The sequence below is a fragment of the Strix uralensis genome, chromosome 20, assembly GCF_047716275.1.
Source record: "Strix uralensis isolate ZFMK-TIS-50842 chromosome 20, bStrUra1, whole genome shotgun sequence".
In the NCBI taxonomy this organism is placed as follows: domain Eukaryota; kingdom Metazoa; phylum Chordata; class Aves; order Strigiformes; family Strigidae; genus Strix; species Strix uralensis.
The window spans coordinates 4,677,131-4,699,317 of NC_133991.1; the positions used below are offsets into that span (position 1 = coordinate 4,677,131).

Below are 22,187 nucleotides of genomic sequence, written 5' to 3' on the forward strand. Positions count from 1 at the left end.
CCCCTCACGGAGGCGGCGGGGAGACAGGGGCCGGGCCGGGCCAGCCGCCGCCGGGATGGAGATGGAAGTGGAGGCCGCGGGGGAAGAGAGGGCCGGGTCCGCGGCAGGCGGCAAGCGGGCGCCCGCCGACCCCCCGGGGGCCGCTCCCGCCGGCCATTACGAGCTGCCCTGGTGAGCGACGGAGGCAGCGCGGCCCGCACGGGGGAGGAACGACTGCTGGCCAGGGAGCGCGGGCGGCCATTGAGCGCTGCGAGCTGGAGCCGGGCGGGAGGAAGGGCGGAGTGCCATTGGTGCAGAGCGGCGCGGGGGCGGGGCTTGCCGTGGCGTAGCCTATGGAGCGGGCGAGGGGCGGGGCTTGCCGTTGGCGGGAAGGTGGGGGCTCGCGCCGCGCGATTGGGCCTGTACCCGCACGGCGCCTGCGCTGAGGGGGTGGTGCAGGCCGGCCCCGGCACTTGGGGCCTTCCCCTGGTGCCCGCCAGCCGCGGGAGCTGCGTCTGAGTGGGAGGTGGGGGGTCCTGGCAGCGGTGAGGGCTCTGCCTGCACCCAATAACCTGGCCAGGCAGGGCTGGGGCCTGTGAAGTGGGAGCGCGGGAGGGCACCGGGCAGCCTCGGGTAGAGAGCAAGAAGTCCCTATCGAGTCTGGACAAAGTCAGCCCTGCCGTGTGCTAAGCATGAGAGAGTACACAGGGTGAGATCTCCCCTTAGCCCTGTCATATCAGACTGAGGCGCCACACTCGTGTCCGAATTGAGTGGTTTTTTTCCTTTTTCTGTACTAATGCAAGTAAAACAACCGTTCGGGAATTAGTGTTGCGGAATGCTGTGAGCGGGGACCCTGCAGCATTTGCACTAAGGACGCATCAAGTCATCTTTGTCCCATGCTATCTCATTTTCTGTCAGTGTAAAGCACTGTTAAAGGTTTATAAGATCTGCTGAAGTGTGTGGGGTTTTGCTTTTACAGGGTGGAAAAGTACAGACCCGTGAAACTATGTGAAATAGTTGGAAATGAAGACACAGTGAGCAGGTTGGAGGTGTGTGGCTGTCCCTTCATTGTTTTAGAAGTTAACTCAAAAACCAATTCTGCCTAGATCCACAGACCAGTAAAAGCACTTTTGTATTTTTACATCCATACTTGAGTATGTGGAAAAAAGCTTTCTGATACACTTAAGAAATTACTTATTTAGAACATGTTTGAGTGGTGTCCTAAGGAAATAATGCCTTCTTGAATTGGGATGTTGTTTAATTTGGTCCTGTTGTTTAAATTGCCCCTGACAACTTAGATTTATAGCGGTTATAATAATATTGTTTCAATGAATAAATGTAATTTACATAACACATATAACCCTTTTGTGGAAGAAGAATATTTGCCTTGACAAATAAGTTTGTGAACACAGTGTTTGTTAACAGAAAGCTTATACTAGCAAACCTATAACAGATGCAAAGGAAAGGCAAGAGTACCTGTGGGATTAAGTGCTTTTAGGTTTTTCCATCTTTTTCTAGGGACTGACTTCTAACGGTTCAAATAAAAAAAAAAAAAACCAACGTGAAAGCAGCAACGTTCAAAAAATGAAAGCAGAAGGGAAGAAAAGAAATTATAGTTCTGTTTCTCATTATTAAAATAGAATCGAAAACTATTTGTTCCTGCTATTTTGTTACAAAATTTTAAAAATTTTTATTTTTTCTTAGGTCTTTGCAAAAGAGGGGAATGTACCAAATATTATAATTGCTGTAAGTATTGATGTGTTGTACTGTACTTCACCGTGTTGGTCCTGGCTTCCAAAATCTAGCCACAATAGCTTCCCAGTATAGATTCGCATTGTGCCTGAATGTATTGGTAAGAGAGATGTTGACTGTATGGTCACAGAGCAGTGTTCTTGGCAGAACACACAAATAGTGAACAGCTTTCTGTTAAAAACTGACCTGGGCCTCAAGTGCCTGTTGAAGCGTGTCCTGTGCTTCTCCCTGCAGCATTTCTCTCCTCTGTTGGAGACAATCCTGAACTCAGGCAACCTGCAGTCTGATGTTCTCTCTGCAGTTCCTCTGTTGCAGCTGTTTTTCATGACTGGGGAGCATTGTAGAGAGTACAGCTGAGAAAATGACATTAAACTTACCAGTAATTGTTGCATTTTGCATTTTTAGGGTCCCCCAGGAACAGGTAAAACCACCAGTATCCTCTGCTTGGCTCGTGCTCTGCTTGGGCCTGCATTAAAGGATGCTGTTTTGGAGCTGAATGCCTCAAATGACAGGTGAGAATGAATAAACCTTATCAAACTTTTAATGAAGCAGCAGGTATCCATTTTTATTTTTAGTTCAGCTCAGGCCAGCGTGATAGGCTTAATGCTAGTAAGGCCTCTATTACTTGTTTTAATGCAGTTTTTTCAGCTAAAAGTTAGGCAGCCTTTGGTGTCCACCTATCACCATAGATATTACTACTTAATGTTTTATAAACTTGATGGACACACACAAAAATATAAACAGATGAAGTGCAGAATCTGTAATGGTACTGTTTTCTTGAATTTCCTTTAAAGAGTTAAGCTTCCTGCATTCATGAAGATCCTCCTAAGAATGAAAAGTGAACAAGTTGTTTATAATGGAACTCTTCAGTGCTTAAGAAAAAAAGTGAAGTGATAGAAACTAGAGCTGTAAGGGTAGTTGGGGATTAAAATGTAGGATAAGCATGTTAGGTATGTATAGGACACTGACTCTACTCCAAGAATTGGGCACTAAGGGCTGATTATATTTCCCAAGTTCTGTAGCAGACCCATCCTGAAGTATTCCGAGGACATTTCCTGGAGGGTTGTTAATGAGTACAATACATTTTACCTGCCTTTGTTAATATCAAATATAGAAGAGCTACAGAATCACAACATTCATTTTCTAAACAGAACAAAAAAGTAAAATTCTTCATTTTTAAAAGTAAGTCTTTGTTGGGACTCTGTTTTGGAAGGCACCCGTGTGTGCTAAAATGATGCAGTCTGTCCAGCTGTTTTTCTTAAACTTTTCTAAACTAAACCAGTTATAGCTGGGTCTGTGAATGTAGCTGTGTGAAGCACTGGCAAAGTAACAAAGCAATATTAAACACTTCTGCCCTTGTTCATTTATTACCCCTACCTTTTGCAAAACATAAGTAATTTTCTGTCCATACTGTAAGGTTACTGATGTATATACTGATCCTGTTAAATTAATTTTTCAAAGCCTCCAAATATGAGGAGTATTGGTGTCTAAACCTGAACGAGTTGGGCAGTCTGGCTTACAGCATGGTTTCACAACAGTTACACAGCACAGCTGAAGGGGCAGGAACAAACAGCGGGGGATTAGGGAGCTCAGGAGTGCTTCAGCCACTGTGGCTGCTGAATAAAATCTATTATGTAATTTCACCCAACTGATCATGAATCACTTGAATTATTGTTCCAGAGGCATTGATGTTGTGAGAAACAAAATCAAAATGTTTGCCCAGCAAAAGGTCACACTTCCAAAAGGTCGGCATAAAATAATCATCCTTGATGAAGCAGACAGGTACGTTGTGTTTTATTTAACCTCAGCTACTGTGTGAGATGTGTTGCATCTATCCTGTCTGCGGAGCTGCTGTCTTGGACAGTTTTAGATGCTTCTATCAGGCTATCAAAAATAATTAGTTGGGAAATAAATATGCATTGAACAGTGTTCTTATGAGATTACTCATATCAAGCAGAGATCATGGCTTCAAATGAGATACCGAATGTTGGGGTGAAACACTTTGTGATTTAGCTGGATATGAAATAGCATCATAGGGTTTACTGGCTTTCCCTTGGAAAAGAGCCTGGCTTATGTAGATAATGTCACTAGATGAAAACGGGACATTTTCCTCCATCTGCAGATAAGTAATAGTATTCTTAGAAGTATTCTTCAGAGTATTAATGATTTATTTTTGCTTGTTAGTTTCAGTGACCACTTGCCTTGCGGGGTGATTTGTTCACATGACTAGAAAAAACTGCTTAGTTTATCAAGCCAGAATATCAAGTAATTTACAAAGCACTGTCTAATATCAGTAAACTCTGAAGCTTGTATAAACATAATTATCAGCCTGCACCTGTAAGTCAGTGAAGGGCAAAATCTGTCCTAACTATTTTCTCCCCCAGCATGACAGATGGAGCACAGCAAGCATTGAGAAGAACAATGGAAATTTACTCCAAAACAACGCGCTTCGCACTTGCGTGCAATGCCTCTGACAAAATCATAGGTAAAGTGCTGCTACTCCCTGGGAGTTTTTGTCATATGTTCTCCATACTGTTGGCAAACTTCCAAGGCAGTTTTCAGAAATACCTTGGACCTGCTCATTGCAAGAAACCATGGTACTTCTGAAAAATCAAACCACCTGTACCTCCAGCTAATAAAAGAAGAGTGTATTTGTGTAGCTGGTGAACCCTCTGAACAGCTGTTTTTGATGGGTGGTGCTGTGCATGACGGCAGAAGCAGATTTCTCATACTTTGGGCTTAATCTCTATCCAACTGTGCTACAGTTTAAGGTGTTTGATGTATTGTTCAATGGGTATTGAACCCCTTTTGTTGTCTTGCTTTCCGAAACATAAAAGTTTGCCTACAGGCTAACACATTGTAGACCTTTAGACTTTTCTTGTTTAGCAATGATAAAAATGCACATTCAGAAAACGAGAACAGAATCTGAGCTTCATATATATTTGCACATATCTGGGAAAACTCAAGTAGCACATTTGGGCTCAAGGGAAGGACTGTAACAATGGTATATGCTTGAGAGGCTCTATTTGGTCTGGAGTTGACATGTTCTTTTTCTTTGAAAGAAGACAAATGAAGAGTTGGAAGCTGAGATATCTTCTTCCAAGATGAAAACAAATGGTATTTTTCTGAGAAAAGGGAGAAATGCTAATTACACATCTCTGTCCTCAGAACCTATTCAATCCCGGTGTGCAGTGCTGCGTTACACCAAGCTGACAGATTCGCAAATCCTTGCAAGGCTACTGCAAATTGTTGAGAAAGAGGATGTACCGTATACAGATGATGGACTAGAAGCTATTATTTTCACAGCCCAAGGAGATATGAGACAGGTAAAAGAAGAAAGGCAATGAAACAAAAGCAAAAAAACCTTTGAATTGTAGCTCTCGAGGATTTATCTTTGGAGAGGTGAAGCAAAGGGGATGTGACCTGTGGCACAAGAGTAACTAAACTATTTGGTTTTGTGAGGTTTTAAAATGGATCTGCTCCTTAAAAGTTAATTGGTGGGAACTGGATACCAAATTTGTGGGAGGAAATAGGATCTGAATACATTTGTGGTTTATTCTGTTGCTTAATTGAAAACTGCTTAATTGGCATCATTTTCTGAAAAGTGTTTCATCCTGAGGAGGGAAGTGAGAAGTAGAGCACTTCAGAAAATAAAGTCTTATCTTTTCTTTCACAGGCATTAAACAACTTACAGTCCACATATTCTGGATTTGGTTTTATAAACAGTGAAAACGTTTTTAAGGTCAGTAATAGTGTAAAACAGTGATGCTCAAAGTTTAGCACTACAGCTGTGTGAGCACTTCCGTCAGACACATACGCCTTTGACAGTGCTTGGCCAGTCTGCAGCAGCACTGTGTATGTAGGAATTACAGCCTTAGGCTGTAGAAAAGTGCATGTGCCTTTTGAAAAGGGTGAGAGCACTGGCAGTCCCTCATGACACGTCAGAGACCTCGTGGCTTTCCAGCTCTCTCAGAGCACATGAATCACATAACTGCTGAAAAATCTCACAGTGGGAACTTTTCAATCTATTACTTGGGTGCTCTTATTTCGTGCTATTGAGTCTGCCATGGCAGGATAGCTGAAAAGTCATATTACTTAAAATTTAATCTGTATTATAGAATGTGTCTGATTCAGTACTTCAGCTGTATAGAAGCTTGGTGAAAATACCGGGGATTTAATGCAGAGTCTTCTAATATTTTGAAGTGTAATATTTCTCTTTGATATAGGTATGTGATGAGCCTCATCCTCTTCTTGTGAAAGAAATGATACAACACTGCATAAATGCAAATATTGATGAAGCGTACAAGGTTGGTTTTCTCTACCAAATTCTTGTTTTGAAGAATTCACAGTGTATGTTGTTTTTTAAGATAAGGGCAATACCATGCAGATGAGTTGATCCTTTATATGCAGGGGTTTGTTCAGATGCATAAGCCAACAAGCAAAAAACCAAGTTGCATTGAAATTACTTGCTAAATAGTTGAGGTTAAATCGTTTGATAAGTAGTACATGCAGTTCCAGTAGTTACATACAGCTGTTCCAAAAGTGTATATACTTGACTCACCTGATAAGTTTTCCGGATAAATGAGGGATTATTCTTGCCCGCACAGATTCTTGCCCACCTGTGGCGACTTGGGTACTCTCCAGAAGATGTGATTGGCAACATCTTTCGCGTGTGTAAAACCTTTCAAATGCCAGAATATCTGAAACTGGAATTTATCAAGGTTAGTACTAATCTAGCTCCTGGTGGGGTCTTTTGGGCCTTTTTAAGAAGAGGATGTGGTTCCTAATACAGGGGCAGCCTCAGGGTTTTCTCTATGAGATTTGCTATATATTAGTGTGAAAAAAGCATTTAACTTCTTATTACTTTTTTTCCCACTCTGCATCATCAGTTTGTCAGTAAGAATGGTCACTTGACACTTAAAGTCTAACCACCCATAGAAGTGCCAAAAGTCACTTTAGTGATCAACTGGAATCAATAACAAGTGTAATGCTGGCTGAATTGATTATTTAAATCAAAGCCTCAAGTAAGCCCTTGAGAACTTTCTTCAAGAGCAAACTTCATTCTCGTCCAATAGACAGTAAAATATTAAATTACATTAACATCCAGCTGACAAACGGTAAACTGGTGTAGTGGAATCACTGTTCCGATTTGAAACTTGTCCTCAAATATTTGCACCTTGCTCCTTACACAAAGGAAGTGGGGAAATACAGGCTTTGATTTAAAAAAAGAAGAAAAAAAATGCATTCTAGTTGGTCTACGTGAGAAGATATGCTTCTCTTAAGTTCGAGTGACTCTGAAGTTTGTCTCTTAGCAGTAGGGATATGTTCTGTTTAGTCATTAGTCATACTACACATAGACTGGGGGAGAAAACAGAGATTTTACAGTGTTTTTATCACCAGGAAATCGGGTACACTCACATGAAGATAGCAGAAGGGGTGAACTCACTTTTACAGATGGCTGGCCTGCTGGCCAGGCTGTGTCAGAAGACGGCAGCCCCTGCAGCCAGTTAGTGTTTGACGGGGCCGAAGCCGCGTTCTGGAAGGGGAAGGCCTGGCGTGCAAGGGCAGCAGCTCCCTGGGTGTCCTTAGTGCTGCAGGCAAAGAGCCTGCTCCCTTGCTTTTGCTAAATCACAGCAAAATAACCAGGTTCTACTGTAAAAATGTTTTGTACTTTTTTATTTAGACCAATAAAGCTTTAAAATTTACTTTAACCGGAGAACTCTTACGTGTTGTATAACCGAGGTAGGAGAGAGGACTGTGACAGTCCGGAGCAGTAAGGTCTGGCTGGTGCACTCAAAACTGTTTACGTCAGTGGTACCGAGACCTAACGGCAGGAGAGGCAAAAATTGAATCGTGTTGTTAGTGATTACACTTCAAGCCTGGTCACAAGTGGTGGCCTTGCCAAGAAGGAAAAATTTTTGCACCAAATAAGGCATTCAATGAGGTTATAATTGAGGCATGCTGAGCAGGTGCCACTCCTGGGTATTGTTTATGTGCTGTGTGTAAGGAAGATATTTTCACCAAACATCGACGGGAGAAATATGACACACTTCTTAATGGTGCCAGCCATTTATTTTGGATATTTCTTTTAAAAATTTACCAAATTCTGGGACGCTCTGCATTTGAGTTCCCTTTTCTGTTCTTGCTGTCTAGGTTAGGTAATGTCATTTACCACAGTTTCAGCATACCACAAAGCTGCAGCATCATGCTTTCCTGCCTGGTCAGTTTTGGAAACCACCTTGTCAGTGCAGATGAGCAGTAAAGTGTGAAACGCAGAGTGAAAGCAAATATAAATTGAATTTGAGCACCTCCGTATCACATGTGAGACACATGCAGAGCTATCTTAATATAATTAAGTACATTCTGATTATAGCAGTCAAACAAAACGCTGCAGAAGTACAAGTTACTGGTGCCTGCACTTTCACCCTCCCCGTTCTGTTGACACTTTCCCCCTGAGTGTTGGCTTGCCCACACCATTGCCCACACCACTGCTGTCGGTGCCAAAGTGATCTTCATTGGCACGTTAAGTTTGCTTCAGGCTAGAGTGGGCCCTGCCCCAAAGCAGTGCCTGGTTACAGCCCCACTGCTCCCACTCACCCACAGGGCAGTGAGTTTCAGCAGCAAGGGCTGGGGTAGTGTCATAAATTGCCCCTTCAAGACTTTCTGCAGCTCCTCTGAGTCTGAAGACAACTCTTTAATTGAATGTACAGGACAGCAAGTTAATTGACAGCTAAAGCGCAGACACATGAGCTCGCTGTCAAATGGAATAGAGCAAACAGTGCTTAGAATAATGGATGGAATACCCAATTATTTATCAAGCTTACCTTTTGATTCCCAGCCAGTGAGTTGTCACTACCAGCACAAACACTGTTAAATACACAGCTAAGAATTTGGTATTGAGGGGCTTAAGCTGCCGAGTTCTGTACAGACACAGCATCACAGCTTTTGTCCCTAAAAACCTAAATAAAGCACATTTAAAGAGTAGGTTAATTTTCCTTTGGCTGTACATCACAGCCGGCCTAGTCTGTCTTTGCTTTCTAAACATGTTCATTACTGAATGGGGAAGGAAGAGGTGTTACTGCAGAAATGTCATAAAATAGCAAACAGCAGATTTGGAGGACTCGTAAGGCTGGTTCTTACCCCACTGGATGCGCCTACCAGTGCGTCCTCTGGTTTGCTGTGTTGGTGCCAGCGAAGGGGGAGAAACGCGGAGGGTCACAGTTCCTGTTCCTACCTGGTTTAAGTGGTTTTCTTCTCAACTATATTCAGTATCTGTGTTTCACAGCTCCAGTTTGGAGCCAGCTCTTTTCTGGGCTAATCCTTCACAGCACTGGGGGACATAATCAGACTCACTTTTCCTGAGAAGAGGAATAGTATCGGTCCAAGAGGCCACCAACGCAGCCTGTTCAACCACGGGTGGTTGCTCACCCTCTGAGGGCAGAGCTACTGCTTTCTGGCAGCCAGCTAAGGCTCCCCTGCTCCATTTGAGCAGCACCAGCAGGGCCAAAACTACTTTTCTAATGTGTCTTAAATTGAAAACAGGAAGTGAATTGCTCACTTGGCTGCCTACCCGATGTGAGGAAAGAGATATGTGGACCCAGGGGAGATGTCATTTCTCCTTGTGTTATGTTCAGACAATACAGGATCTGACAATTTTGCTTGAGCACCAGAAATCTTTGCACACCTAAAAACGAGTCCTGAAAGGACAGTGTGTCGGTGAACACACTCACACGTACGTACTCGCCCACGGCGAAGAAAAACTGAAAGGTGTTTCAGAACAAGACTGTAATAATATTGATGAAAGTTCCCGTCACAGTCCCTGGATATCTTCCAGCATAATGAGATCACTGGCTGAAAAGTACTTCAGGAGCTTTGCAAAGCTAAGAACTGATTTACCCCTCGCTACAGCTGGCTGTTCTGGAGAGCTGCAAGGGGAGGATTTGCTCACACTCCCAGTAAGAGGAGGAAAGATACTCCACATCCAGCTCCTGCCCTGTCTGCTTTGGCTCCACAACTTTCAAACTCAGATTTTGGCAAATCTTACACCAGGGAAAGGTAATTGGTCTAATCCACCTCCCTGCTTAGGGAATAGAGCAGTAAATCTTTCACTTTAATGTTTTGGCCACACACTCACCTAACAGCTAGAACTGGGAGCTACTCACTGTGTGCCAAGGATCTTTTACTGCTGCTAATCCTCTCCTAATCATTTAATGGCTCCCTCCAGGTATGAGGTGAATCACCAGTCGGTGCAACGTCACCACACATAACCGAAAACAGAGCTCACCCTTCCTTTCAGCAAAAAATCCACAGTCTGCAGCACTTCATGGGAAGTGGGAGCTTCTTCAGATGCCAGTTAGTCACCAAGGATGAACCAAGGATGACAACGTCACGGCCCTGCGAGGGCCGGGCGCGCTGTTTCAGTAACGAAGGCATCTCCTTGTTTCCTTGCCTGTCTGTCAGCCTGTGCAGAGCCAGCGCAGGCTGGGGCTGTTGCCATCTGCTCCAGGCTCACCGGGATGCAGCTGTCCCCAACCCACACAAACTTTTTGCAGAGCATTTAAACATCAGGAGAACAGAGGGTGCGAGTAGAAGCTGGGCTGGGAGGAGCTGAGGCAGGCAGAAAGCAATTGTAGCTCCTTGCGTGTGTACATCCCTGCAGTGCACTAGATTTTCTCTGCTGTAAAAGTCTTGTGGAAGCAGGAACAAATGCATTTGTAGGAGCTACAAGTAAATCTTCTCCTAAGCCAAACTCCAAACCACCGCTGTTTCAGCTACATGAACGGTGGCCACCCATGGCCTCAGCGAATCTGCTAAAAATACACCAAGTCATTTGCAGCAGGAAGCACCTGACATCCCCTTCTCCCACTCCAGGGTTCACTTGCCCTTAGCTCCACTTCTCTGCTCGCTCTTACCAGTCCCAAAGACATGAGTGTGGGCTGTGTCCCTTCTTGAAGCACAGTTTTCTGAACCAATTTTGAGGAAGAAGGCTTTAAAGGAGCTACATTTTCTCCTCATAGATTCCACACACTATTCCATGTCATCTCATGTGCTCCCATCTCAGTCTGTCTCACCCAACCATGCAGACAACATCTGCATCATTGCAAACCATAATAAAACACTGCATTTCCTTTGGATGCTTTTCAATTTTAATAAATAAGTGGTACAACGGTGCCAAATCTGTGCATCAGGGCTCAAGAGACAAGGGTTATGTTTCAGGGCTGATGTTCCTACGGCAATACTGAAAGACTGGCGCGGTTTCTCAGGCTGGCAGCTGTGGATCTGACAGTCTCAGTTGTTGCAGGGTCTTTGTATCATTATAAACCAAATACTGAAACACAAGGAAAACTGCTGTAGACAGATACTGTGAATGACAAGCTGTGGATAAGGCAGGGATTTAGTCTTCAGCTTTTGTCAACAGGTTGATATCTCATTTAGATCCAGAGAACCACTGCTGTTGTAAAAGAAACCTCTGCCTTGCCAGTTGCTCTCTTATAGGAAACTGCTTCTGTAGGAGAGCATGGGAACTAAATCAGAACATAATCCCTGTGTTTTAATACCATCGTGCATGAGTCACCCTGACAAATTAAGTAGCTGGCTGCATTGCTGCTCAGCAATTTAAAGATTCATTTCATGTTTGACAGGAGAAAACATTTCACAGGCTGGCCACGCTCCCTCCAGTAGGTGTGCAGGAAAATGAGGTGGGATAACAAGCTCTTGGCTTGCCCGTGGTCACTGCCGGGCAGAATGCTTTCTCCAGTCGCAGGTTTGCTGTTGGACTTCTGTGGGGCTTCAAGCAGAGCGTTTCTTCATTTCAGCAGCACCCCTTCTATGTGATCTTGGGCACAATTTGGAGAAGAGATTTCACCGAGGGATTGAAGCCTCCCCTCTCCCTGTGTGCATGCTTGCTGGGTGTGCTCTTACAGCTCAGCAAAGGACTTCTTCAGACTTTATGCAGAATACTTGAAAGAAGAGGGGAAAAGATAGTGAGTCCACTGAATTTTAATCCCTGCTTTCAACTTCTTAACTCTGCTGCCAGTTACAATTTTTTTCCCCCGAAGTAAACTACAAAATGTTCACATCTAAGCAGAAGCTCCAGCTGTTCTCCCTGATGATCCCTTAGCAGAGCAGAGGTCACAGAGGTGCCAGGACCTCATTCCTGAATTCACCCCCCCTTGGTGGAGAACTTCTGCTGGAATTTGTTGCTTGGACATGGGGATTTTATGGCGTTACTCTGCTAGCAAAGGCTGTAACAGAGGCATCATTATAATAGCAAGAAGTGCATTGGCAATTTTATTTACAGAGGTGCCAGAGGTTATTTACAGATACAGCCACGATGGTGTTTTGGTGGGGCTTACTCGGAAAATCTGTATTCCCAGACAGGACAGCTATTCCTCTCTCTTCTACCTTCCCAGCATCATTTATCTCTTTGGGAGGTGGATTTATGGTAGCCCCTGTGCTCCTTTGATCATTGCTCTCCACCAAATCAGGTACAGTCATTGCAGCAGCTTTGCTAAACGTTTTGGGCATCCATCAGCCCTTATTGTTCTTCTCACCACTCTGAATGAGGTGGGTACCCTCCCTGTTACAAAGAGCAAACAGAGCAAAAAGCAGGGCCATGCTGTGACTAATGCAGAAATGTAATCCTCTCCTCCTCAAAACTTCTCTGTGGAAGAGGAATAAATGCAGAATTGCTTATAATAGTTACAACTTTAGCAATCCTCATTTTTTCGTGGATAATCTGTCTTCCTTCCCTCCAGATGCTTAGCCAACACAATGCCTGGCTATTCCATAAACACCTTCCAAAAAGAAGACGTTTCTCTGCAACCCCATCCAAACAGTCCATTCTTATGATATTTGCTTGGTTTACTCCAGCTCAAGCAGAGAGGGACGTCTGGCAGCGAGGTACCGCTGCAGCAGGTTTCTCAGGCAGGGGCCCCTGTGTCCAGCTGCATCCCAGCAGAGGCTGGTGTTGGACTGTGGGCAGCAGCGGGTGTCTGTGGGCAGGGGAAGAGGCATCTGGCAGGCTGAGCTGTTTGCTACCAGCCAGAGCACGTGCATGGACTGCTGGGAAGCGACTCACATGCCATGGGTGACACACAATGAATCCTCGACCAAAAAACACAACTTGCAGCTTCCCCTCCAGCACAGTCTTTGTCAGAGCTAACGCTGCCAGGATGGGCTGCTGAAGTTCAGAGCAAATGCTGCAACATGGAGAACAGGGTGACTGTGCTTTGCATAGTGGGGCCAAATCTTAAATATTTTGCATGACTTCAGAAAGATCCGATTCTGGGGGTCTGCCCACTGCTGGTGCCCACAGATTGGGGAATAGAAAACCCTGTAACTGGAGCTGCCAGCATGTGGCATAAGGATGATTCTGCTGTGTCTCTGCAGGTGCTCAAAAAATAAAAATCTGACAAGGAGAGTGATACTGGTCCCAGTCCCTCTCCCAGCTGAAGTCCTAGACCAGTCTGGAGCAGAGTGACCAGCTCTACACGCTCTAACCAGCACGTAGAGACACCACAGATCTATACATTAGCACAGTGGTGGTTTATTTTCCTCTTTCCCTTTCCTAGCGATCCACATACACTTGTCTGCTGAGAAGAGGTTCCACAAGGCCTCCAAGAGCCTGTTTTGAGCTACAACAGCTAATGCAGAACTGTCGCTGTGTTTGGTATATCTGGGGCTGCTTTTCTTCCATACGTTACCATGCATTTACTGACACCGTGTTGTATCACCCACTCATTCAGTGTCATGAAATCTTCCTGCAGCTCTCCACAGATGGTTTTTACTTTAACTGCCTTGAGTAATTCTTTACCATCAGCATCAGGTTGCTGCTGATAACAGGGCAGGATATGCGGTTATAGCAGAGCAGGCAGGGCTCAGCTGAGCCCAGGGAATCCCGTACACTGCTCAGTCTCCGAGCTGCACAGACCAGAGGGGTTTTGGGGGTTCCTGTCCGCAGCACATAGCAGCGCTGCCTGAAGCTGCTCTGACGTTGGTTTAAGTTCCTGTTGGAGGAGGATAGCGCTGAGACGTGGACTTTGACAAATTTGTCTCCACAATCTGCATTAGTCAGCTTGGCATCAGCCAGAGACATGGCACAGCATGGAGCAAGCTGCTCCTGCTCCCTGCACGGCCTGCGTGGGCTGCTGGGCACCGGCTGGCCCCACCGGTGAGGGACAAAGCTCCATCTGAGCTCTCTTCAGCATAAACACAAACCTCCCACCCCTAATAAATACATTGACCATTTGCTCTCTTTTTACCTGTGCTTTGACAGAAAGGCAGGGCCTGATGCAGGGGCCGCGTTGACATAGTCTGGTTCATCATCTGGGCTTTCTGTCTGCAGAGCTGTGAGCGAGGATGGGAAGCACTGATCAGTAAGCAGGTCTAAAAACACACACACCCCATAAACACGCTCTGCGTCCTGCCAATATAGTTAGTCTTCAGTGCCGACATATTTTTGCGCCTGGGCTAAGAAACCTCAGACGACAGTGTCAAGATCTCCTTGAAGGGGCTTCAAAATGCTCACAGCAAATTTGCAAATGCTCTGCGAGCAGCTAGTTTGGACAGCTTTGCAGAGCCAAAAGACACGGACTTAGATTTAATCTAGAGAGTATGCAAACAGGATGACAAGAATCAGTTTGCTTAGGCAGCTTCCACACCAGAGACAGAAAGCTCTTAAATATATTTGTATACATTCACCACTATCTCCCAGGCCAGACTACCCGCTGTGCTTCACAGGAAGCCACACATTAGATTGAACTCTGTTTAAAGGTTAGCTTAAGAAATATCCAGCCCTGATTACTGCGGGAGAGTTGCAGGATGACCCACTGGATGTGTGTGCTGCACATTTCTTTGTTGGACGGGATTACAAGGCTGAGCTTGCACCAGGCCAACTTCAAAATGTAAGAGGATATAAGACATGAAGAGCGACATTCTTCTGTAGCATCCCGTGGTCAGGGTTTAGGCACAGCCACCTACATGGTGGCCTTCCGAGTACTAGAAACACCACATCCCATCATAGCAGCATTCAATTACGAGTGTGTGTCGCATTTTGCACATTGCCTTAGATGTTTATCATGAACGACTGGGGAAAAAATAACTCAAGATGGGGGCAATGGCTGCATTGCCTTGAGCGTGGCTTATGCTGGTCTAGCATGACAGGCACCCTGCCCATGAGCCCCATCCCTAAATAGTGAACAATTGAGAACATACCTTCTGCCTGCTGGAGTTTCCACATGTGCATCGCCGCACTGTTCTCATAGTCTACAGCATCATCTGTGACTAAGAAGAGTTTGGACAGGATGATGCTGAACAGCAAATGGACTAAAAATGGGCCTTTGTGAAACCCCCCTCCCACCGCTGCACCCCGACTGCCCCGTGCACATGGCTGAGTTTCCAGCCGGGTGGCTGCCGTCCTGCTGCAGGTCTGCTGATGCTGCCTCATCGTTTTTCCAGCCCTGACCATGTGCCTGGATATCTACAGGCATTGACGGGGATCAGACTGGTCCCTGCTGCTTCTGCCTCCTCTAATCGCTCCGTACAAAGGCAGGCTGGAGCAGGGCAGGCTTCAGCAGTGCAGAAAGCGTTCTGTTAATTTGCTGAAGGAAACCAAATTGACTTCCTATTCTGACTGCAACGTCCCAGGACAGAAGCTGGAAGCCCTTAAGCAGGCACTGTGGTCCAGTGTCATCCTCCAGCAGCTCACTGACTGCAGCATTCTTGGGCTGGACGTGGGGAGAAACCTGAGCTGGGGTCTATAACCATGATCAGTCTTAGCTGTAACAACACTGTAAGACCTAGAGAAACAATGCAGACCCCAACGCTCCTGAATTGCTGCAGAGATCTCCTAATCAAAGGGATCAGCTCAGAGGTGAGCTCACAACTGGTAAGGCATCACCACATGCGTTTTCCTGCAGAAAGGAAAGCTCCAGGTCTGCTCTGTCCCTGCGGCAGCCCTTGCACCCCAGCTCCACCAGCACGGAGCTGATAGGAAGAGCTGAGCCTGCAAATGAGGGGTTTTCCCTTGACTGAGCAGATCTCGGTCCTTCTCTGCACTTCCAGATACCTTTGTACAACACACAGAGACCACGACAGCAACACACCTACCTGTATCAGAGCCATGAGACACTCCAATGATGACATTTTGATAGGACTGGGAATCCTCCTCTTTCTCTGGCAGAGAGAAGAAAGAGGGGGAAAATGAGCTTAAGGAAGCATAGGTGACCTGGAAAGATCCCCCAGCACTTGCAGGAGAGGGCTGTTTCCCACAATGAATTGCACATTAGCTAAAAACTCATTAGTCTTTGTGACAGCCTGCGCTGGCCCAGCAACAGGCCATCCCCAGTGCAGTCGAACTGGGCGATCACTGCCCCGCGGGAGCGGTGTCACCGATGCCTGGAGCCCTGGCTGAGCCTCTCCGGCCACAGCAGCACCCATGGAGCCAGCTGAGGGTGAGCGGCCAAAGCTGGTCCTGAGGCACCATGACTTTTCTTACAAACAGGAATAAAACCCAGTAAGCATAACTACTAGCCCTACAGCAGCCCCCAAGGTGAAGCAGGGAGGGGAGCTGGCTCTGGTGTGGCTTGAACCCCCAGGCTCCCAGCCCAGGTTAGCAGTCGGGAGGGGATTTTCTTTCCCAGCGAGTGTTAAGCTTGCAACTGCGGTGTCTTCTTGGGCTTATTCTCAGTTTTGGGGAAGGACCTGAGCCCCAGTCCAAGCATGTAAAATCTGAAAGCATCTAGAACCAAAATCTGCTTGAAAGAATTTAAAACCCTCAAGCTCTTTGTTCTGTTGCTGGTTATTTCAGCTCTCTGGATGGGCTTGTGAGCAGCTGAACCACGTGAGTCCCTATACTGCTAACCTCAAACCCTGCATCCACCAGTGCTGACAACACCACTGACACCCAACAGTTCGTGTGGTCACGGCACCTAAGCTGGAAAAGTTTGCACGCAATGTAAGCCCTGCTGCTGCCCACCCTGCGACCCTCCAGTGCTTCTCCAAAGCCTCAGCGAAGGGGAGAAGCCCCGAGCTCAGCAGGGCAGTTGATCTCAGCCAGGACAGGCACCCCCTGCATGGGCAAGGGCTCTGCTGCCCAAAACCACACCGGGCAGGAGGGAAAGCATTAGCCAAGGGAGCCTCTCAGAGCAGCTCCGCAATGGCTACACACTGACACTACCTCTAGGTAGTCCTCAGCCACTGAAAAAGCATTAAAACTAGTAAGGGATACAAAAACTTTCATGTTAATAGATTCAGGTTTCTCTTTCTCCCTTTGCACACCTCCCCCCCCCCCCCTTTTTTTTTTTTAAATAAGGTACATTGGTTTTGGTAAACAAATTATTTTTTTAACCTATTTTTTTCCCCCCAGTCTCTTTAAATAAAAAAATAGGATTCATGTTTTGAAATTCATTTTAGATAAAAATAGACTGATGTCTGAGTCAGTGCAGAGAAGTGCCGAGTACCCAGGGAAGTGAAAACATTTCACAGATGCAATATTTGCCTTGAAAAGATGCATATGAATGGAGCAGTGTGTTCCATCCCACCTTCATTCAGTAGCTTCATAAATCAAGCACACAAAGTATTTAAAGGTGTCCCTTTGGTAAAAAGCTTCCGGATGAGGACATACCCCTTCCTGTGCGTCTGGGCAGGGCCCTGTGGGGCTGCAATCTCTGCTCATGCAAACCAAACTGAGCTAAAAACAGGGAAATGGCTTTGTTACCCCATACACTCTTGCAGTGAGATTTGCTGCTGCCCAGAGATGAAACAGAGTAAGAACCAAGCGTTTTGTGCAGTCGGAGCCAGGGATGCATTTGGGCTGTCCTGTTTATAGCCAACAGATGGACTGAGCGGTGCTTGGGCATCCCTCAAGCCCCACGGCTCTGCTACACCCCTTAACAAACATCTCTCCTGGACTCACGCTTGCTTCAGGTGATACGGCAATAACGCACAGACCCAGGCAAGAAAAGTCTTGTAGCTCCCTGGAGCCACTCAACAGCCGGGCTGGTGGCTAGAGAAGAAACCCATCTCACTTGCATGGAGACCTTACCATTGGGTGGTGTGAAGAACCTGGCACAGTTGTAGTAATCCAGAGATATGGGTTCCCTGTGAGAAGAGCAGCCGCCGTTAGCTCCTCCTGCCCGAGGCAGGCCACAGGCTTCCCAGTCTGAGCTACAAGAGAGCCAGGACCACACTGGGACCAGTATACCTCTGCTCAATTGTGCTGGCAGGCAGCAACCAGCTACTTACACGTAGGCAGCATCCCCTTGCAGGCAGTCCTCTGCAAGCACAAAGGGTTTGCTGTCAGCACACCATATAGTTGCACGAATTCCACCGCCATCCGAAAGCACAGCCGGACAAATTCCCCAAGCACAGTGATGGCGAATGTCCCCAGCAGCCAGAAAAGTCCTGGCTCGGCCCCAAAGCCTGTCCACAAGCAGAGCCGGGAGGCTGGAGCAGGGGAGGCAGCCCTGATCCACCCCACGCCATGGGAAAACCAGGGCTCATCACTTCTCATGGACAGATTCTGCCAGCTGGCAGGAGATCGGGAATATCCTCCCCAGTTTGGGAAAGGAGAGCATGGCCCCATGTGCCAATAATCTCTTAGGGTGAGCACCAGCTCACGCTGTCCTGGGAGGGAGCGGGGGGCTCGCCAGCATCCCGTCCCCCTCCACTCTGACCGTTAATCAGATCAGTGTGTGTCTTACAAAGCAATCACTAAATTAACCAAGCCGGAGCTCTGCCAGCTGCAGTGGCGGCTGCCTGCGTGCTCCCCGCCAGCTCTCATCCCCAGTAACCTCTCATCGCCTCGGCAGCCTTCCCTCCCCACACCCCTGGCCGTGTGGCTGCAGCATTTACCTGTCAGGAAGTTCTGATACCTGGGCTCGGTCCCGCTCCCTGGGGAAAAGCAGAAGGGCACGTCATGCTCGGGCTCAGGCCGAGCGAGGGGAGCAGTTTGATGATGGTGCCACCGAGCATTTCGGCAGCAGCAGCAGCTCTGCCCCTGCTCAGCTCTTTGCTTGGGGCCAGGGACACGGCTGAAAGGTTGGATGCCCCAGGGCAGAGGTGCTGGGACAACCAGGGGTGATATTTTAAATAATCTGGCCCTGTGGCTCTAACTAGGCCTGGTCAGCCATAGCACACTGCATTTTAAACTCAGACCCAGCCTATCTTATTAAGCATCGCTGTGCAGCACCATGGGTAGGTGCTAATAACAGGAAAGAATTTTATCATCACCCAGCTTGTTTCTAGGATAACCCCCCTGTGCCCTGCCTGGGGTCCAGCAGTGAGTAACCAGACTCTCAGAGGCTCTGTCTTCTCAAAACTGCCGAGAGTTCCCAGCCAGCACCTACACAAATGAGCCAAAATTTGAAACATCCCCATTTATTAATTTTGCAGTAGGTGCTTCCCCCGTGCCTGCATGGATGGGGAGAGCATTGAACCAGGGCCCATCCCAGGGGAGATGCTCACCGTATCCAGTGCGGCGGGAGGTGCCAAGCTCCTTGGTGGTTTTCCTGAAAGACAGAAAAGGGAGCTAAAGTCCCAGGTCTGAGCAAACTGTACCAGGGGTTACAAACCACAGCAATGACTAAGCCAGAAGGACCACCCGTGAAATCTCCCTGCGAGGTTGTAACAGGACACACATCGAGCAATGGGAGATGAGGAGTTCGGGGTCAAATCCCAAGATAGGAATAACTATGCCTGAATATCACAGCAGAATTATTGCAGCTGTGTAGTTCTTGGGCATTTTGGTGATGGGGAGAAGGGAATTTCTCACATCAAACTGCTTTAAGGAAAGAACGGCCATTCCTGTTTCATGATGTACCTATTACGTACAGCCACAGCTCAGTTCCTCGGGTTCGATTTAAATGGTTGCCAGCAGAATGCAGATTGACTGAAGAAAATCCAGAAAAAGTCTAAACCCACTATTGACCATCAATAAATTAAGCAACCTGATCTAGTTGAAGATGTCCCGGCTCATTGCAGGGGGGCTTGGACTAGGTGACCTTTAAAGGTCCCTTCAAACCCAAATTATTCTATGATTCTAAGTATAGCCCAAGCCACATCTATAGGGTCCAGAACCCAATCCCAAATCCTGAACATTCACATATGTTGGGTGAACTTCATCCAACCTTGGCTCTACAGCTAGGTTTTGCTTGTGTTTTTTACCTACCTTGCTAATTTTTCAGGTTCCTTTATTTGTTCCAGCCTTCGTGTTGTAGCTAGCACCAAGAACAAAATGGGGTGTTAATTATTATGGCAGCAGCAGATGTTTCAAAGAGCACAGAGCATCCACCAGAGACCATTCCCCAGTACTGGCAAGAATTTTTCTAAGGCATCCCAAAATAGCTTCCAAATTGTTCCTTGAAAGTTCATAAATGACCAAAACGGGAAACAGGGAGGAAAAGCTGGCAGCTGTGCAGACCACAGAGCTACTTAATGCACATTGGAGGAAGCCACAATCCCAACTACTGCCTTATTGCCCACTGTCCCCCAAACCTACTTGACTTGGGGGCCTCTCCCACGCCCAGCACCCCTCCCTTCACACCGCAGGATGCATCGGTAGGTTGTGAGCTTTGGTTGGGCTGTGCTGAAACAAAGACTCGTAGGGGGATTATGGGGCTTGGGCCCAGCAAGGTCCCAGGGAAAGGAGCGGCCCCCGCAGAGCCCGTCTGCAGACGGTGACATTTCATACAGACCCCATCAGCAGCTCGTTTCAGGATAAAAATCAAAAGGTCAGCACCTAACCCAACTTGCCGCAGGAAGCAGTAAGGGGGTGATGATAAATGAGTCACTCCTATCAATTCGGGTTCACCCACACTGTTGTTTTCACAGGGTGAACAGAGTGGTTTGAAAAGCCCAAGTTAATAAGGCGTTGCATTTCAATGACATTGCTTTAGTGATTTATTTTCAACGTGAAGGGAAATTTTTTTCCATTAGCTCAGAATTCACATCTCTAGAAGAATCTAAGGTGGTTTCGACAATCTCAGTCTCATATCATTTCACCACCTGGCTTCAAGGTGACCCTTTTAATTTTTACTTCCCTCCCCGTTCTGTGCATGCAGCACCCCCACCCTGCAACATTCATACTCACTGGAATAGGATCGAATCACCTCAAACCTCTGCTGACTTTCGAGCCTGGAAAAAACAGAGGTATAACCTCAGCTGAATTTTGGGGTCTATGACAAGGAAAACAGATGCAAGAGACCTTCCTGTTTGGTGAGCACAGCCCCCACACTGGGCTTGGTGAGAAGCTGGGGTGCGTCGCTCAGCAGGTCATGCAGAACCCATATGGGCTGGGAGCAGTTTTCCAGACCCCTCTTTGACCCTTTAAAGTCAAGATGTGCTTATAGACCATTGACAGAGCAGCTGACATCAGTTTAGGGAAGGACCCAGGGATGAGGAAAACATCATGTAGGATAATTCCTACTCTGACACTTTATGCACCGGTTAAGGCCAGAAGAGCATTTTCAGCCACAAAAAAAAAGGGTGTTCACCCATGAAATTTTTTCAAATTTCCCTTGTTCACCTCTGCCACTGCCCCTGCCAACATCCACCTGAAAAAAATAACGTATGTGATCAACAATAAAAATAACACACATGCCCAGTAACCTCTTTACTTCTCAGTTAACAGGAGAGCTGCTCTTCAGAGCACAAGAGGATTCAACGGCTCTTCTACTGCAGGTGCATACTGCACTTACTAACTCTGATTTGGGGACCCTGAAAGTGTCCCTTTCCCACCCCCTTTCATTTGGGCACCCCCCATCCCAAGCTGGTATTCACGGCACAGGGCTGGCAGGGAGATGAGATGTCAAAGGACCTCATCGCAGAGTCTGCAAATGTATAGAGTTAAACCACTTTGCTTGCGAAAAGCCCTAACTAACCCAAAACAGATTTCTAAAAAGAGCACACAATACCATGAACCTGAAGTCAAACCACCCAATCCAGGTACAAATTTCAAGGAGTCGGGACAATTCAGTACGAGCCAGCGGGGGTCGGAGCCTGCGCTTGGCCTTTCCATCGGTCTGCGATGGGCCACACCGAAGCCTTTCCCCTGGTCCCGGGCAAGCGGAGCAGAGGCAAACACCCCGACCCCACGGAGGCTTTGCAGAGCCCCTTTGCACCATGTTTGCTCCTATATCAAAGGTTACAAGACAGCCTTTTTTTTTTTTCTTTATATCATTTAGCTGTGGTTTGTCTGTTGCTGAAGGAAATAAGGGGGTGTGCGTGTGTGTACAATCGCATTTCCTTCATTGCTTACGCTGCAGGTTGGCGGTTGCTCTGGCACAGGATCCCATCAGCACCAGCCAAGGGCAGGGTCTTTCTCGTTTAGGAAGTTACCAACCTCTCTACCTCATTGCGGGGCACGACGGGACAGGATAAGAACTTGCCCTTCCAATTCTCCCAGGACTTTTTCCAACTAGTCAATGACTCACAGGCATCATGGTCCAAGCTTCAGT

At 46.8% G+C, this 22,187-nt stretch overlaps 2 protein-coding genes across 4 annotated transcripts in view; one reads left to right on the forward strand and one right to left on the reverse strand.

Annotated features, from left to right (window-relative positions):
- The window catches only part of RFC2 (replication factor C subunit 2), a 24,245-nt gene continuing 2,058 nt past the window's right edge, over positions 1–22,187 (forward strand). The window contains exons 1-11 of one of the 3 annotated variants that reach the window (XM_074890204.1): positions 2–171; positions 959–1,028; positions 1,684–1,725; positions 2,137–2,243; positions 3,412–3,513; positions 4,116–4,216; positions 4,900–5,057; positions 5,408–5,473; positions 5,958–6,038; positions 6,339–6,452; positions 11,373–11,666. In XM_074890204.1, the coding sequence (XP_074746305.1) occupies positions 56–171; positions 959–1,028; positions 1,684–1,725; positions 2,137–2,243; positions 3,412–3,513; positions 4,116–4,216; positions 4,900–5,057; positions 5,408–5,473; positions 5,958–6,038; positions 6,339–6,452; positions 11,373–11,438 (1,023 nt within the window). In that variant the 5' untranslated portion in view covers positions 2–55 and the 3' untranslated portion in view covers positions 11,439–11,666. Of the gene's footprint in view, positions 172–958; positions 1,029–1,683; positions 1,726–2,136; positions 2,244–3,411; positions 3,514–4,115; positions 4,217–4,899; positions 5,058–5,407; positions 5,474–5,957; positions 6,039–6,338; positions 6,453–7,131; positions 7,443–11,372; positions 11,667–22,187 lie in introns of those variants that run through there. The other 2 variants (XM_074890202.1, XM_074890203.1) reach the window with 2 other exon arrangements.
- LAT2 (linker for activation of T cells family member 2) overlaps positions 11,555–22,187 on the reverse strand; it is a 17,304-nt gene continuing 6,671 nt past the window's right edge. Inside the window, 10 exon segments of the mRNA XM_074890206.1 lie at positions 11,555–11,690; positions 13,995–14,079; positions 14,947–15,015; positions 15,841–15,906; positions 17,777–17,832; positions 17,977–18,007; positions 18,606–18,764; positions 19,198–19,346; positions 19,901–19,949; positions 20,822–20,865. Of these exon segments, the coding sequence (XP_074746307.1) occupies positions 11,672–11,690; positions 13,995–14,079; positions 14,947–15,015; positions 15,841–15,906; positions 17,777–17,832; positions 17,977–18,007; positions 18,606–18,764; positions 19,198–19,346; positions 19,901–19,949; positions 20,822–20,865 (727 nt within the window). The 3' untranslated portion in view covers positions 11,555–11,671.